This window comes from Psammomys obesus, unplaced genomic scaffold (assembly GCF_907164565.1).
Source record: "Psammomys obesus unplaced genomic scaffold, mPsaObe1.curated_primary_1811, whole genome shotgun sequence".
Lineage (NCBI taxonomy): Eukaryota > Metazoa > Chordata > Mammalia > Rodentia > Muridae > Psammomys > Psammomys obesus.
The window spans coordinates 6,945,427-6,960,920 of NW_026585797.1; the positions used below are offsets into that span (position 1 = coordinate 6,945,427).

Consider the following 15,494-nt stretch of genomic DNA (forward strand, 5'->3'; position numbering starts at 1 on the left):
CCTTCCTTCCTTCCTTCCTTCCTTCCTTCCTTCCTTCCTTCCTTCCTCTTTTTAAAAAAGGTATTTTATATTTATTTTTGTTCTGTGTTTGTAAGTGTTTTGCCTGCATGTATGTATATCCATCGTTTGCATGCCTGGTGACCAAGAAGGCCAGAGGGTGTTGGATCCTTGGAGCTGGAGTTATGAATGGTTGTGATCCACGTGGGTGCTGGGTACTGAACTTAGATCTTGTGCAAGAATAGCAAATGCTCTTAGCTACTGAGCCATCTCTTTAGCCCCTGGCTGACCTTTCTTACTGTGTGCTTTTAAGTCTCTAAATGTAATCAAGGTAGCAGTTTTGCTGAAAGGTTGTAATATTTATTGTCATATCCCACCCACATAGATATTTGTTACTTTTGAAGTAAAGTTTGTTTTTTTTTTGTTTTGTCTTGAGACTGAGTTTCTCTGTGTAGCCCTGGCTATCCTGGAGCTCACTCTGTAGATGAGGCTGGCCTTGAACTCTTAGAGATCTGCCTGCCTCTGCCTCCTGAGTGCTGGGATTAAAAGTGTGTGCCACCACTACTTGGCCTCTTGTCCCATTTTTGAAGCAGAAATAATACATTGCTTTTCTTGTCCTTCTAAGTAAGAATGGAAAAAAAACAAACCTCAGTCCATAAGCCAGTTTTAAGTAGTCTTTGCTATTTTTGCAGCCTCTCCTCTTAAAAATAATGACGAAGGCTCATTGGACATATATGCTGAGTTGGACAGTGCTGTTTCTGGTATGTAAATTTCATAAAACAGTCTCATTTTGTTTGCTTGCTTCGCTGTGTTGGTTTTATTGTTACTTGGTAACTTCACAGCTCTGAAATAATGTGCCCTGTCTTTGAAAAGATTACATTGGGTAATTACTTTCTGGCCCAAAGGTGTTTGTTTGTTTTCTTTTGTTTTTTGTTTTTTTCTTTTTGGTTTTTCGAGACAAGGTTTCTCTGTGAAGCCCTGGCTGTCCTGGAACTCTCTCTCTCTGTAGACCTGGCTGGCCTCAAGCTCACGGAGATCCACCTGCCTCTGTCTCCTGAGTGTTAGGATTAACACGTGTGAAAAAAAATATCTCACACCATTGAAATGGCAAATGGTAATGTTGAATATACATCTTGCCTATGCGATTACAGAAAGTACTGACTGAGAGTGTCTGCAAATGCACTCTTAACCGTGATAGCGGCCCTGGTGCTGGTGAATGTGCATCTCTGCCTATGCTATCACAGCAAGTACTGATACTGAGTTTGCCAGTGTATCAGTAAGATTGGTAGTGCAGTGTCTGGCCACCTGTTCAATTAAGAGCTTTTCTACAGTCAGATCTTTCAGTGTTTTGTAACAGAAATAATTATCACACTGGATTCATTGGAACAGGCACTTTATATAATGTGGCATTCCTGCCAGCATCTGTGAAATCAGGTAGGCTGTACAAAAATGCAGGTGAGGAGAAATGTAACCCTTTGAAGCACATGCACCATCAAGAATCCTAACAGAAAGAATAAATAAAATGTATAAAATGTAAAAAACAATAAGCCATTCTTTTTGTTTTGTTTTGTTTTGGGTTTTAGAGACAGTGTTTCCCTACATGGCTCTGGCTGTCCGGGAAGCTGGCCTGTGCTCTCTGCAGACCAGGCTGGCCTCTGCTCTCTGCAGACCAGGCTGGCCTCAAACTTATAGAGATCTGCCTGTCTCTGCCTCCCAAGTGCTGGAATTAAAGTTGTGTGCCACCACTTCCCAGCTAACAAACTATTCTTTGTGCTTACAAAAATGATTTGATAAAACTAATTCACAAAAGAATTCTAAGAAATTATAATGTCCATTTTTGTTTGTTTTCAGACAGTACTGCTAGATCCTGTGTGTCATTCAGAAACTGCTTAGATTTGTATGAAGATTTCCTGACTGAAGAAGGAACTGCAAAGGAGGCAACATACAATGATGTATGAGTGGCTGCTGTTATTAAGAGTAGTTCTTTGCTGTTGTAGCTCCTGAAGAGAAGGCTACAGCTCACAATTGATCAGTCTGTATTTAGGGATTAAGAGTATTTAAGGCAGTTTCTGCCTCTCACTTGTTTTTCCAACAAATGCTTTCTGAATACATGTCTAAATTTAGTTACAATTTTATTTGATTGATCACTAGTATCTGAATATGTAACACTGTAGTAGACTATCAGTATAATAGAACATTCTTTCATGATTTATATTAAATTGTGTTACTTAATGTGTTCTGAAACTTGTATGAAACAGTTTAATTTTTATTATATATCTGAATATTAAAGTTCATAGTTACAATATGAAGCTTATCAATGGACTGAACTTTGAAAACCAGTAATCTAGGCAGTCATGGTGGCACTTGCTTATAATCCCCATGCTTGTGAGGCTGAGGTAGAAGGACCATTTGTGAAGTAGCCTGTCCTATGTCTGGAGATATTGTCTGGGAAACAGTAACAACAACAACAGCAAATTCAACATAATCTGACTAAATAACCTATGAGTTATTGATTTCACACCTCTCAAAATTTAAATGTCACTCATGCTAAGAAAGTACAATAATGCTTAGTTAATTCTTTTGTCTTTTATAGTTGCAGGTAGAATATGGGAAATGTCAGCGGCAAATGAAAGAGCTGATGGAAAGGTTTAAGGAAATACAGACACAGGTATCGTGGTTATTTCTTCCTCATTAGCATTTATGTCTGAGTGCGTGCGTGCGTGAATAGGTGTAGGTACATGTGTTTGCACATGGGTGTGGAAGCCAGAGATCACCCTTGGGTATTGTTCCTCAGGCAAAACCCTATAGGTCTCACCAAGTAGGCTAGGCTGCATCCCAGCACGCCTCAGGGATCCACCCTTCTGCACCTTTCACATGGTGAGAGTAGAAGCATGTATTGGGTTCAAAACAGCTTTTTCTATGAGTTGTGAGGAATCAAACTTTTAACATCTTTACATTTATATGCCCAGCTCTTTAATTACTGAGCTATCTTCTCAGGCAGCCCTTTTGTTAATGTTTTATATGAGAACATAAAAACTTAGGATTGATCCCAGACAGACATGAGACTCTTTCAAGCATGGTGCCTGTAATCCTAGTTACTTTAAGGGACTAGGGAGGGAGGATCACTTAACCTTGGGGTTCAGGGCCAGCTTGAATAACACAATGCCTTTATTTCTCTTTTATTTTTTTATTTGAGACAGGGTTTATCTGTGTAGTCCTGGCTATCCTGGAATTTCTCAAACTCAGAGATCTGCATTCCTCTGCCTCCTGAATGCTGGGATTAAAGGTGTGGTACCACCACCAAGTGAGACTATCTCTCTCTCTCTTTAAAGATTTATTTATTTATTATGTATATAGTGTCCTGCCTGTATGTGTACCCGCATGCCAAAAGAGGACACCAGATCTCATTATAGATGGTTATGAGCCACTATGTGGTTGCTGGGAATTGAACTCAGGACCTTTGGAAGAATGGTTAGTGCTTTTAACCTCTGAGCCATCTCTCCAGCCAGAAGATTATCTTTTTAAACAAAGAAACAAATGTTATAATTGAAGTTAAAAAACATTGGTAGTTTATTAAAAAAAAAAAAAAAAAAAAACTTTTGAAAACCTTAATACTGGAGAGTTGACACAGAGGTTCAAAGCACTGGCTGCTCTTCCGGAAGACCCTGGTTCAATTTTCTAGCACCTACATGGAAGCTTGAAACTGTTAACTCTAGTTTCCAGGGGATCCAACACCCTCACACAGACATTCATGCAAGGAAAACACCAGTGCACACTGGGAAAAAAAAAGCTTAGTCCTCAGGTTTTCTGCACATGCAGCCAGTGCTCCAGCACTGAAGTGTGCCCCCGCCCTGCCCTGCAGTTATGGCGAGAGAGCACTGGAAGCTGCCGCCGCTGCTGCCACTTTTGGTTTGTTCTTTGTTTTTTTCGAGACAGGGTTTCTTTGTATAGAGGTCTCTGCTGTCCTGGAACTCACATTGTAGACCAGGCTGGCCTTGAATTCACAGAGATCCACCTGCTTCTGCCTCCTTGAGTGTTGGAGTTACAGGCATGCCCCAAGGCTTGGGTCTTTATCATGTGAGCTAAAGATCCAAATCTGACTGTGTGTGTGTGTGTGTGTGTGTAAAAGTTACATTCTTTGGCAGTTTCATACATGTATACAGTATACCTTGGTCATATCTATTCTACTTTAAAAATGTTTTATTTTGTTTTAGTGCTTTAATTATTTCATTATTGAAAGGATTATATAAAAACAGCTTGTGTTGTAGTAAATAATAAATGAATGTATATAAATATATAATGTTTATTATTATTAGCTCTGAGATTATCATGGTGGTTTTATTCTAACCTGATATCACAAATAATAAGACACAGACACCTGTTAGATTTTATAATTGCCTTAATTTTCTTGGGCCGGGCAGATAATCCTACCTATGCTGTCTGAATATCCTCACCATCCATCTCCCAGCTCCTATCCAATGCTATCCGCCTTAATCATTCTGCCTACCATCTATATTCTCATAAATACTTGCTTGTATTCTTATCTGGGCCTTTCATGCCATTATTGGAGTTCTTTCTCCGGGCCCACATGATTTCTTCTCCACATTAACCCATCCTGGTGCCCTCCTTCCTCTTCTCTTCCTGTCCGTCTGTCTTTGTGATTCTCTCTTGGACCCAAAAGCCGGGGAACCTTAGCCACGATTACCCTGTTCTGCCCTGCCCAGGTATAGACTGTTTAATTAACCAATCAGATATCACAACGTAGGCAGGTTTACACAAGGATGGGTTTTCACAAGGATAGGTGTACCCAGATCTTGAGGGCCAGTAGTTAGCATTAGACTAACCTCCAACAAGCTTTGAAAGTTAAAATGACATTGACATAAATGATCTGTTGGATACATTGACAGTTGGGTGGCAAGTTTAGAAGTGGGTAGCTTAAAAGAGGGTAGTTTTCTTTTATCTGAGATAGTCTTACTGTGCAGCCCTGGCTGGCCTGCAAATTCCTGTGTAGATTAGTCTGGCCCTGAATTCATAAATCTGTCTGCTTCTGAGCCCCAAGTGCTTTCACTAAAGACCTGTGACACCAGAAGTAGCTAAGAGAGTGTAGTTTTGAGGAACAAAGATTAAGTTTTTTGGTTTTTTTTAGAAGGAAAAAATGGCTCTGGGAGGAAGAGGCAAGTGGGTTTTTGTGAGTTTGAGGCCAGCCTGATTTCTCTGTGTAGCCTTGGCTGTATTGGACTTGCTTTGTAGACCACGGTGGCCTCGAACTCACAGAGATCGCCTACCTTTTTTTTTTTAGGTTTTTTAATTTTTATATAATATTTATATAGTATTCTGTCTGCATTTGTGTCTGCAGTCCAGAAGGAGGCACCAGATCTTATTATAGATGGTTATGAGCCACCATGTGGTTGCTGGGAATTGAGCTCAGGACCTTTGGAAGAACAGCAAGTGTTCTTAAACTCTGAGCCATCTTTCCAACCTCTATGTTCTGGTTATTAAAACTAAAACTTGAAAATAACAGTCTAGGCAAAACTTGCCGTCCTGTGTTATTGCCTTTACAGTCCAGTGCTTGCCTGAAGTGTATCCTGTCAGGTGTTAGTTATTGTCTCAGAATCTCAACTTCTGCATCTGAGCAGCAGGTAAACAGTAATTGTTGGAGACCTGCTTTTCAGAATTACACAAGATGGAATGTTTAGTGTGTAGCATTAATTAGTAATAAACAGTTATTAGGAAGCTGAGCATGGTGGCATGTACTAGTAACCCCCACATTGGAGGCTGAGGCAGGAGGATTGAGAGAGTTGAAGGCTGTTGTGGGCTGTATAGCCAGGCTTTATCTTTAAAACTCCACAACAGCTAGCAACTGCAAGTAGGCGCTATTGACAGTTCCGTACGGTTTTGGTCTGTTAATGTCTCTTACTAATCTGTGTCCTAGAACTTGAACTTAAAAAATGAAAACCAGTCTCTTAAGAAGAATATCTCAGCACTTATCAAAACTGCCAGAGTGGAGATAAACCGTAAGGATGAAGAGATAAATCATCTCCATCAAAGGTGTGTAGATATCACCTGTCACATGAAGTAGTTTTATTTTCAAAGGATGAAATATGTATTTCATTCAATAGTAATGGTCCTAATGTAAATACAATTACTCTGCTAATGATTTATAATGATATCTATAGTTACTGATGGAAAACTGCCACATACTTCCTTAAAAATACACAGTTTTCTAAATCACTGGGTTCTTGATTTAGTATTGCTTACCAGAGAAAGTCGTTGTGCGTGTCCTGAGTTCTGCTGGTCCCCACATCTGACACTGAGATGTCAGGAGAGCAGGTTTGGGAAGTAGCTCAGGCACAGTGAAGCAGAACACAGATAGGAAAGAAAGAAGGCTAGGCAGATGAGGCGCTTGGAGCCAAGCCTGCTGACCTGAGATCAGCCCTTGGGATCTGGACGCCAGGAGAGAGCCATGTCCTGCAAGTGCGCTGTGACCTCACATGTGCTGTGGTATATGGCATGCTTTTGCTTCCCCCTCCCCGAATAAGTGAGCAAATTCATGCAGTTTTTACAATGACAAAGCAGAGGTGCACACCTAACCTTTTGTTAGTACTTAACTTTGTGGGCATTTTCTTTGTTAATTTCTCTTTCCAAGTCAGGGTGACATCCTGGTCCAGGGGAGGTCGTTTCTATGCTCCGCCCTGTCTTCCCCTTAAACAGAATTGAAAGAATTGTTTCAACCTGCTGCTGCCATTTCTACTCTTTCTGTTGTGTCTTGTTTTTAAGGATAGGGTGTTACTATCTAACTAAGTCTGGCTTTGAATTTGCTGTTCATCTCCCTGCTTTGTCCTCTTGAGGCATGCATTATCACACCCTGCTTCGAATTCTGCTGTTATAATGCTGTTGCTGTTGTAATTGTGTTTTGATTTTGGGTGGTGTGGAAAGTTAAACCCAGGGTATTAGGAGCTGTGCTTTACCACTGAGACCTTGATTTTTTTTTTTAAGACTCGTGTGTGTGTGTGTGTGTGTGTGTTGTAGTAGATCTTTCCTTTTTATCATGTGGGTTCTAGGTATTAAATTCAGGTCAGCAAGTGCCTCTACCCACTGAGTCATCTCGCCAGCCCCTTTTGTACTCACTCTTGACTCCAATCCTATGTGACTTTTGTCTCCATTGTTCTACCAAAGCAGTTGTCATTTTGATCATCAGTTGCTGCCACTAAAGCCACTGACTTCTAACTTTGCATTTAACTTGTCTTCACGTGTGTTTTTAACTCCCCTGCCCTCTGGCTTTGAAGCATTCTTGCCCTATAATTACATTACTAAGGTGATAGTTTCCCGTCCCCCTGGAATTCATTTTTCTGTCTTGGCTGTTATTTTGAGTTTCTCAAAGATCAAGCCTTTGTCCTTTTTCTCTCTCTCTTTTGGACTTACTTTATTTGTATGTGTGCTTGCCAGTGCCATGGAATCCAGAAAGGGGCATCAAATCCCCTTAGAGCTGGAGTTTTAGACACTTATAGCTGCTCAATCTTGGTACTGGGATTTGAACTCTAGTCCTCAAATAGAGCAGTAATGTGCTCTTAACCAATGAGCTGTCTCTCCAGTCTACCTGCTTTTTTTTTTTTTTTTTTTTCTTTTTCAATTTCTTCATATGACCAATCTCATATGGGCCAATTTAATTTGTATATACATACATACATATGTACTTTATACCCACATAAATATCTTTAAAGGGTTTTCAAATTTTATTCAGAAAGTTTTCCACGAAGCTTTTTTTGTTGTTCTCTAGCTTCGTAGAGAACACTGATTTAGTCAGTTAGTGTAAGGCAGACTCTAGGTTGGGTGGCGTTTAACTCACTGCTGTTAAGGACAACCCTGGGCAAGCTAGAGCACATCAGCACTCTGCCTGTGGCCTTCACTCTCTAAACTCCTCAAAGCCATCACTTGATGATGATGTCCCTGTAATTCAGCAGTGTGTTTTTTCTTTTCATTTATTCACTGGCTGCAGCCCACCTACTCCATTCAAACCAACAAGAATTGCTATGCTGTTGTTTCTGCATCTGCTTTGCTTTCCCTTTGTCTCTGTTCTTTTCCGAAGCACATAGCTGAACAGAAGCCATCCTACCCTCTTTTCTTGATTAAAATGTATCAGTGGCTTTTGTCTATTCTTAGAATAAGAGGCCAAGTGTCTTAACTTGAGCCTCCGGTCCCTTGCCTTATAGGCCCAACCATTTCTCAGGCCTGCCTGTGCTTACCTCTGCATGGGTGCCATGGCTTTGATGATCGTTAGTTCCTTTAGGTACCACGAGTTCTGCCTTTTGTGTGTGTCCTTTTTCTACTGTGTAGAATGGCTTGTTCCTTCATCTTCCAGTTTTGGCATAACCATCTTGTTTTTTGCTGTTGTTTGTTTTTAATTTTATGTGTATGGGTGTTTTGTCTGCATGTATGTATACCATGTGTGTGCCTGGTGCTTGCAGAGACTAGAAGAGGGTGTCAGATCCCTTGGGACTAGAGTTGGTTGTGATTGCCGTCCTCAGTCTAGGTGCTCTGGAAGAGTAGCCAGTGCTCTTAACCAGTGAGCCACCTTTCTAGCCCCTCATTAGCTTCTTTCTGTAAGGAGATACTTATCTGATCTCTGGGTCTAGTGAGGTTTCTTTTTGTAGGTTTGTGTATACTTGCAGTTCTTCAAATCCTATGGCCAGTGTCTTTTGCTTTTATTGCAGAGTAAGTTTCTTGAAGTGGAGATGTGTTTGCTTCATCTCAGCGTCTTTCCATTTACTTGCCATGGTATCTAGCATATTGTAGATATGACTAAAGACTGACATTGTGTTGACCAATTTGCCTTATTTAGGCCTTTACTAACCTAAGTCATTCCTTGTGTTAATGTTGGTTCCTGAATTGTTGGAGAACTTGTTTGGTTTATTGTTGTTTGTTTGTATGTAGCCTTGACTTGGAACTCTGTGTAGACCAGGTTATCCTAGAATTCACAGAGATCCTCCTGCCTCTAACTCCCAAGGGCTGGAATTAAAGGCATATGCTACCACACCCAGCTTAAAACGTTGCATATGGTGCCTGTGTATAACCTTATTAGTTTGTTTGATGTGGCTATGTATTATTTAATAAATAATTACCAGATATTTCCACTGTGAGTTAACCAGTATTGCAATAGCAATTAATAGCATTTAGTTGAAATTTAACATTTACTGAAGCAAAATTGAAGTATTAACATACAGCAAAAATAAACACAAAAATTAAGTATGTGAATACTGGGAAATTTACAATGTGAAGGTGTATTTAAAGCTAAAATTTTGAAGGCTCGTAAGATGGCTCATTCAATAAAGGTGCTTGCAGCCAAGCCAGATACCCTTACTTCCATCCATGAAATCCTCATGGTACAGAGAACCAACTCCCACATGTTGTCCTTGAATTACCTCTGACTTGCGCACGCACGCACAAACACAGACACACACACATACACATGCACACTCATGAACTAGCACACAAAAATAAATATGATTAAAAAAACTTTGAGTGATAGTACTCTGTAGTCTGTGCCAGGAGGTGTGACCTGGCACCGACTAAGTGATGTGTGATAAGTGTGGTGTGTGTTACACATACACAGCATGTGTTTGGTAAATGAATTGGAAAAGTCTCCCATTCTGTGCTTTACCTGTTTTTTGTTGTTTTTTTCCAATATTTGTTAAGAAACACAAGTTCTCTATCTCTTAGCAAAGTTTAGTTATATTTTCCTTTTATGGTTACTGCTTATTGTCCACTTTGTCTCAGAGGTCTCTTCCAGTAATTGGTTATTTTTCTGATTTCAAGGATTGAAACCAGTGTCTCACACATGTTAAGCAAAAGCTGTATCATCGAGCTACTACTCTAACCTCTAATTGTGTTGGTATCTATATTGGTTTTATAATTTATTGTGTCCAAATATCCTGAAATACCTTGAGTTAAGACCTCAGCATGTAAACTTTCTGGGGGCAGAGGGCACAGTACAGTTCACACATAACAGAGCAGCTATGAGCTGTGCACACAGCTGTGGGTTGTATGTCCGGAATCTTCTGCTTCATGATACTCTCCGTGTCTCTGAGGGTCTGTTTTGAGTTTTTCCACACAGTGAGTACTGATTAGGAACAGATTTGTGAAATCAGTGATGTTGAAGTTCTTTCTGTGAACTTACTACAGGTATATAACATAACCCTCTCTCTACTAAATTTTTAAAGATCCTTTGACTTTTGATACATCTGTATAATGACTTCATTCTCATTACCCCATCTCTCTCCTCTCCCTCTCCTGTTTAAACTCTACTTTCGTGTCCTGTTTTGCGTGTGAGCGAGTCAGTTAAATTAAGGCTGCTTGCATGAGCGTGGCTGGGCGACGGAGGATAGGCAACCTCTCAGTAGCCATATAACTGAAGAGAGTGACATTTTCTACCCAGGAGCACTGCACTGTCAATAGTCCTCAGGGAGGGGTGGGTTCCCGTGATGAGATGTTGATGAATCCAGTCTGTGCAGACCTTCTGCTGGTAACAACGGTTGCGAATAAAATTAGATGGTATTTTATTCTTTTAAAAGATAAAGTTTATCCTGTGCGTCTGTGTGTGTCTAGGCTGGGGACAACCTGTGGCTGTTGGCTGTTAGTAAGGTGTAGCTTGGGAGTGGAGTTCCAGGTCACCAATCCCCAAGGCAAGCACCTCTACCATCTGAGCTGTCATGCTAGCTCATAATTTTTTTTTGCTAAGAAAAACACTGTTTTCATAAAACACGAATGTAAGCCATAACAATGGGCTTTTTGTCGCCCTTCTAAGGAGAGAACCACAGTGCTGTACGCCATCTGCTACCCGTTAGTGATCTGCCTTACTGTGGAGTTTTATATGAAACAGAGCTAGGATTGGGAATTCTGTCGAGTTTGATCATGTTTTGTCTAGTAAGGCTTTCTCTTTATTCAGTCGTGTTATTGAAGGGAAGAAAGTAAGCTCACTTGTCCTAAACCAAGCGTACTGTGCTGACTTGGGAGTTGTGTACCTGTGCTGAGTACAAGAGAATTGGCAGGTGCTGGGATAGAGTCCTTGCATTGAGAATGGACCCATTTAGTTTGAAACTGAAACATCCTTTGTTTTTAATCCAATGTTTCCTGCATGCTAAGCAAATGCTTTATCTCTGAGCTACATCCCTAGCCCAACTCACTTGCTCCTGCTGGTTTTCCCAGTACGTAGTAGGCCCTTAAATTTGAAAGGGATGTCATATGTAAGTGAAATCTAGAATGTTCTTAAGTATCAGTTAATTCTGCTTTTTTTGTTACTTCTTGTTTCCTAATAGATTATCTGAGTTTCCACATTTTCGAAATAATCACAAAACTACGAGAACAAAAGATACGAGACCCAAATCTCCCCATCTGGATGATTGTGCAAAGACTGATCACGGAGTTAAAAGTGATATTCATAAAGATGTACATCCTAGCTCTCTACAGCCAAACCTGGAAAAGGAAGGAAAATCACATTCTGAAGGCCAGAATCCTTTGCACTTGCCTATGGGAATTGAGAAACATTGTCCCAACAGTGTCTGGTCACGTTCTCATTACCAGGTTGGTGATGGTAATTCAAGTGAGGATAATAGAAGAGGAAGGAATGACATTAGACATAGCCAGTGTAGCAGAGGTACCGATAGAACACAGAAGGACTTGAATAACAGTGGTAGTGACGGTGAGCCAAGGGACAAAGAGGTCAATTCCAGACTACAAGGAAACCCTGAGAAACATGGAAGCGGTGATGCAAGGGCTGAGAGCAAAAGCTCAGAGATTAAAAGTAGCACTGGTTTGGGATATAAAAGTGAGCGCAGTGCCTCTTCTTGGGAAAAAGAGAGTTCCAGAGAAAGGCCACACAAATCTCAAAATGACAAAAATCTAGAGAGACAAAATGAAAGATTACAAAATGTGCACAGAAAAGACCTTCAGTGTCAGGATAAAGCAGAAAGAAAAGGTGATGTGAAGTTTAAACCAGCAGGGGAGGACCACGGACATAGGGGGAGGGTGGAGTGGGAGCTGCCTTCTCATTCCAAGAATGACGTGAAATACTATGGCTTCAGTAAGTGTCATCCAGAAGACAGAAGGGGAAGAGAGGATTGCAAAAGAGACAGAGGGGTGAGCAGTCATGGCTTTCAACATAGAAGATGTTCATCTTCTTTGTCAAGCAACAGAAATAGCAAGCACTTGCACTCCAAGGAAGTCAGTGTTGCACACCAGTGGGAAAATACACCTTCCAAAGCAGAAAGACATAGAACTGAGGACAGGAGGAAAAGAGAACGTGAAAACAAAGAAGAAAGTAGGCAGGTGAGAAGTGACAAAAAATCACCTACAGAGTATTTACAAAGGACTAATAAAGACATTAAGAAGAGCATTGCTGATGTAAAGAGACAGACTGAACCAAAAAATGGTAAAGGTGGAGTCTCTAACAATGAGGTTTCTAAAGGAACAGATACTAGAGAATGTGCAATGAAAGTTAAGAACGGGCCAAATGAAGTAAAAAGCAAAGACTTAAAGTTAAGTTTCATGGAAAAATTGAACTTAACTCTTTCTCCTGCTAAAAAGCAGACTATTTGTCAAGATAGCCAGCACCAAATAACTAGTGTTCCCAAGCCCAGTGGCACGTGTGACTCCCAGTCTGTGGAGAAGCCTGGAACTGAAGCATGTCTCCCCTCTGTCTGTGGACAAAGTACAGAGGAATCCAAGTCGGGGTTATCAGAGCCAAAGGAGGCTCTTCCAGCCGCATCTCAGCTCAGGGCCAGCGTTCCAGAAAACAAGATGAAGCCAGACAATACATCGTTAGATACATCTGTTGAGAATACTGTGCCTTGTGAAATGCTTGTTTGTGGCACGGAAATTTCCTTCTCAGCACCTACAGAAATAAAACAAAAAAGATGCTTGTTTCCATCTGCGGAAGTGGAAGGGACCCATGATGACACAAAGGCAGCGGCATCTATGGTAATGGATGTATCACCGGATCATGTTCCTCAAGATTTTGGCGAAGAACTGGCCACCAAAAGGCATGATGATTCGAATTCTTGTGATACTTCTGAAGGTGTGAAAACAAAGGTGGTTCTTTCACCAAAAGCAGCTGTGGCCAGTGAGAGCCTTCTGAAGCCTTTGGTTGAAGAGCCTGGCATTTCACTAGTAAACTGTTTAGGAGACAAAAATCCTAAACTTGAACCTTGTCTTGAAGACAGACCTATGGTTGAGAATAAATCTTGTCCTTTGGAGCCTTGTTTACCTAAAGAGCCTTTCATACCTTCACCACAGAAGACTGAATTGATTGACCACAAGATAGAAACAGGAGAATCAAACTCAGTATATCAAGATGATGATAACTCAGTTTTGAGCATTGACTTCAATAATCTGAGACCTATTCCAGCAGCCATCAGCCCGCTGAGTAGTCCAGTGAGACCTGTAGCAAAAGTTCTTAGCATGGAGAGCCCATGTGCAATTCCAGCATATGATAGCGGTCATAAAGGTAATAGTTTATATTATCCTTTATAAGCTGTCCTTTTCTCACAATGTGGACTATATAAATAAAACGGGTGCTTTGGGGAGTTTGGGACAACTATTTATATTGTGTGTGTGTGTTTGTGTGTGTGTGTGTGTGTGTGTGTGTAAGAGGTTTGTGTGTGCCAGTGACTATTTGTGGAGACCAGAGGACAGTCATGGAGTTAGTGCTTCAATGCACCTTTACTGGGGTCTAGGGATGGAGCTCAGCCCACTAGGCTTATGAGGCAAGCTCCTTTACTCTTACTCTCCCTCGATTTTTTAGATTTATTTCATGTGTATGTATAAAAGTCTTCATGGATATATATGCACCAAGTGTGTGCCTGGTTTCCCTGGGGGCCAGAAGAGGGCACCCGATCTCCTGGGACTGGAGTTAGAGGAAGCTTTGAGTTGTCATGTGGCTGAGTTCCGAGTTTGAGTTCTCATGTTGCCATGAGAAGTAAATGCTGGTCATCTTCTAGAGCCTTAAGTGCCCTTACACTGAGGTACCTCTCCAGCTCCTGAGCCATCTTTTTGACAACAAAAACATTTTCCAGATATTAATTAGAAGTATACACTGAGCCTCTAATTCAAATTTAAACAACTTAAACTTTTTATGTAATATGTTTTAATTGTTCTCTGCTCCCCAACTCCTTAGACCTGCCTCACTTTACTTGCCCAATTTTATATTTTTCTCTTTCCAAAAACCTCAACAAAACTATAAAAACAAAAATCAAAATAAAACAAAAACAGAAGTAAACACAGACACATACAATAAAATGAAACAAAAAGCACCTCCTAAGCCTCTCCCCCAAACCAAAGAGTTTGTCTTTTGTTGGCCAACTATTCTTGGGCATGGTTCCTGCCCGTGACATTTCACTGAAGAAAACTGATTTCCCCTCTGCCGGTGGATATCAATTACAAGTAGCTTGATGGATGACTCCATCTTCCAGATACAATTTAGACAACTCAATTATTTTTTATGCCCACATCTGCTGCTGGGACTTGAGCACAGGGCCTTTTGTGCTAGACATGCACTCCCTCTGAGCTCCGCTCCAGCTCTGTAATGCTGAAAAGGTTTTTATTTTATACGTACATGTGAGTAGTGTCCAAGCATATACATGAACATGTTTACATGCACTAGTGTGGAACCAGAGATTGTTGTGGGATGTCTTTCTCAGTCATTCTCTGCTCTTACTGTATCTCACTGAACCAAGAGCTCAACCATTTGGCTAGTCTAGCTAAGTGAGTTTCCAGAGATCTCTGTCTCCATTTTCCAGACACTGGGATTGCAGGTATGCTACCACGCACAGTTTTGATGTGGTATTGGGGGTCGGAACTCCAGTCCTCACATTTGAGTGGGAAGTACTTTATCCCCTAAGCCATCTCTCTAACCCCTTCTTCCCTTCTTTCTCTTGAGACAAGTTTTTCCGTGTAGCCTAGGTTAGCCTTGAACTGGCAGTGATCCTCCTGCCTTCCTAGGTGTTAAGATTGTAGTTGTATGCTACCATGCTCAGTTTAACTTTTTTATTATTATAAAGAGGAGTGATAAGACAAATTATTTTAAATTGTCTTTACTTCACACATACATACATATATACACACATTTTTACATAATTTTATTATTTTTGTCGTTTAATAGTAGGCCCAGGACCTTGAGTATTCAAAACCTGTGTTCTACTAATGCTGAGCTATAGTCTTAGATTTCATATATGCTTTCATTGTTCAGAAACCATCATTAAATGGCATAAAGGAGGTGATGTTGATATCATGAAATAGAAGTTAGTCAGATTGTGACACTTGTCGGTTAACTGACTTGAGACTTTTATTTTCCCAAAGCTGAGAATCAAATCCAGGGCTTCCGTGCACACTAGTGAAGTGCTCTACCACTGAGTGACAACCCTAGGACCTTTTGAGTTCTTGTAGACAAGAGATACAGGCCAATGGAAATGGTTAATTATTAAGCATTAACCTTTTGCCTTAAAAGG

General features: G+C 40.7%; 1 protein-coding gene across 1 annotated transcript in view; it reads left to right on the forward strand.

The window, feature by feature from the left end:
• Casp8ap2 (caspase 8 associated protein 2) overlaps positions 1-15,494 on the forward strand; it is a 38,722-nt gene that overhangs the window by 13,527 nt on the left and 9,701 nt on the right. Inside the window, exons 4-8 of the mRNA XM_055599483.1 lie at positions 690-758; positions 1,849-1,949; positions 2,591-2,665; positions 5,930-6,045; positions 11,310-13,495. Of these exons, the coding sequence (XP_055455458.1) occupies positions 690-758; positions 1,849-1,949; positions 2,591-2,665; positions 5,930-6,045; positions 11,310-13,495 (2,547 nt within the window). The remainder of the gene's footprint in view (positions 1-689; positions 759-1,848; positions 1,950-2,590; positions 2,666-5,929; positions 6,046-11,309; positions 13,496-15,494) is intronic.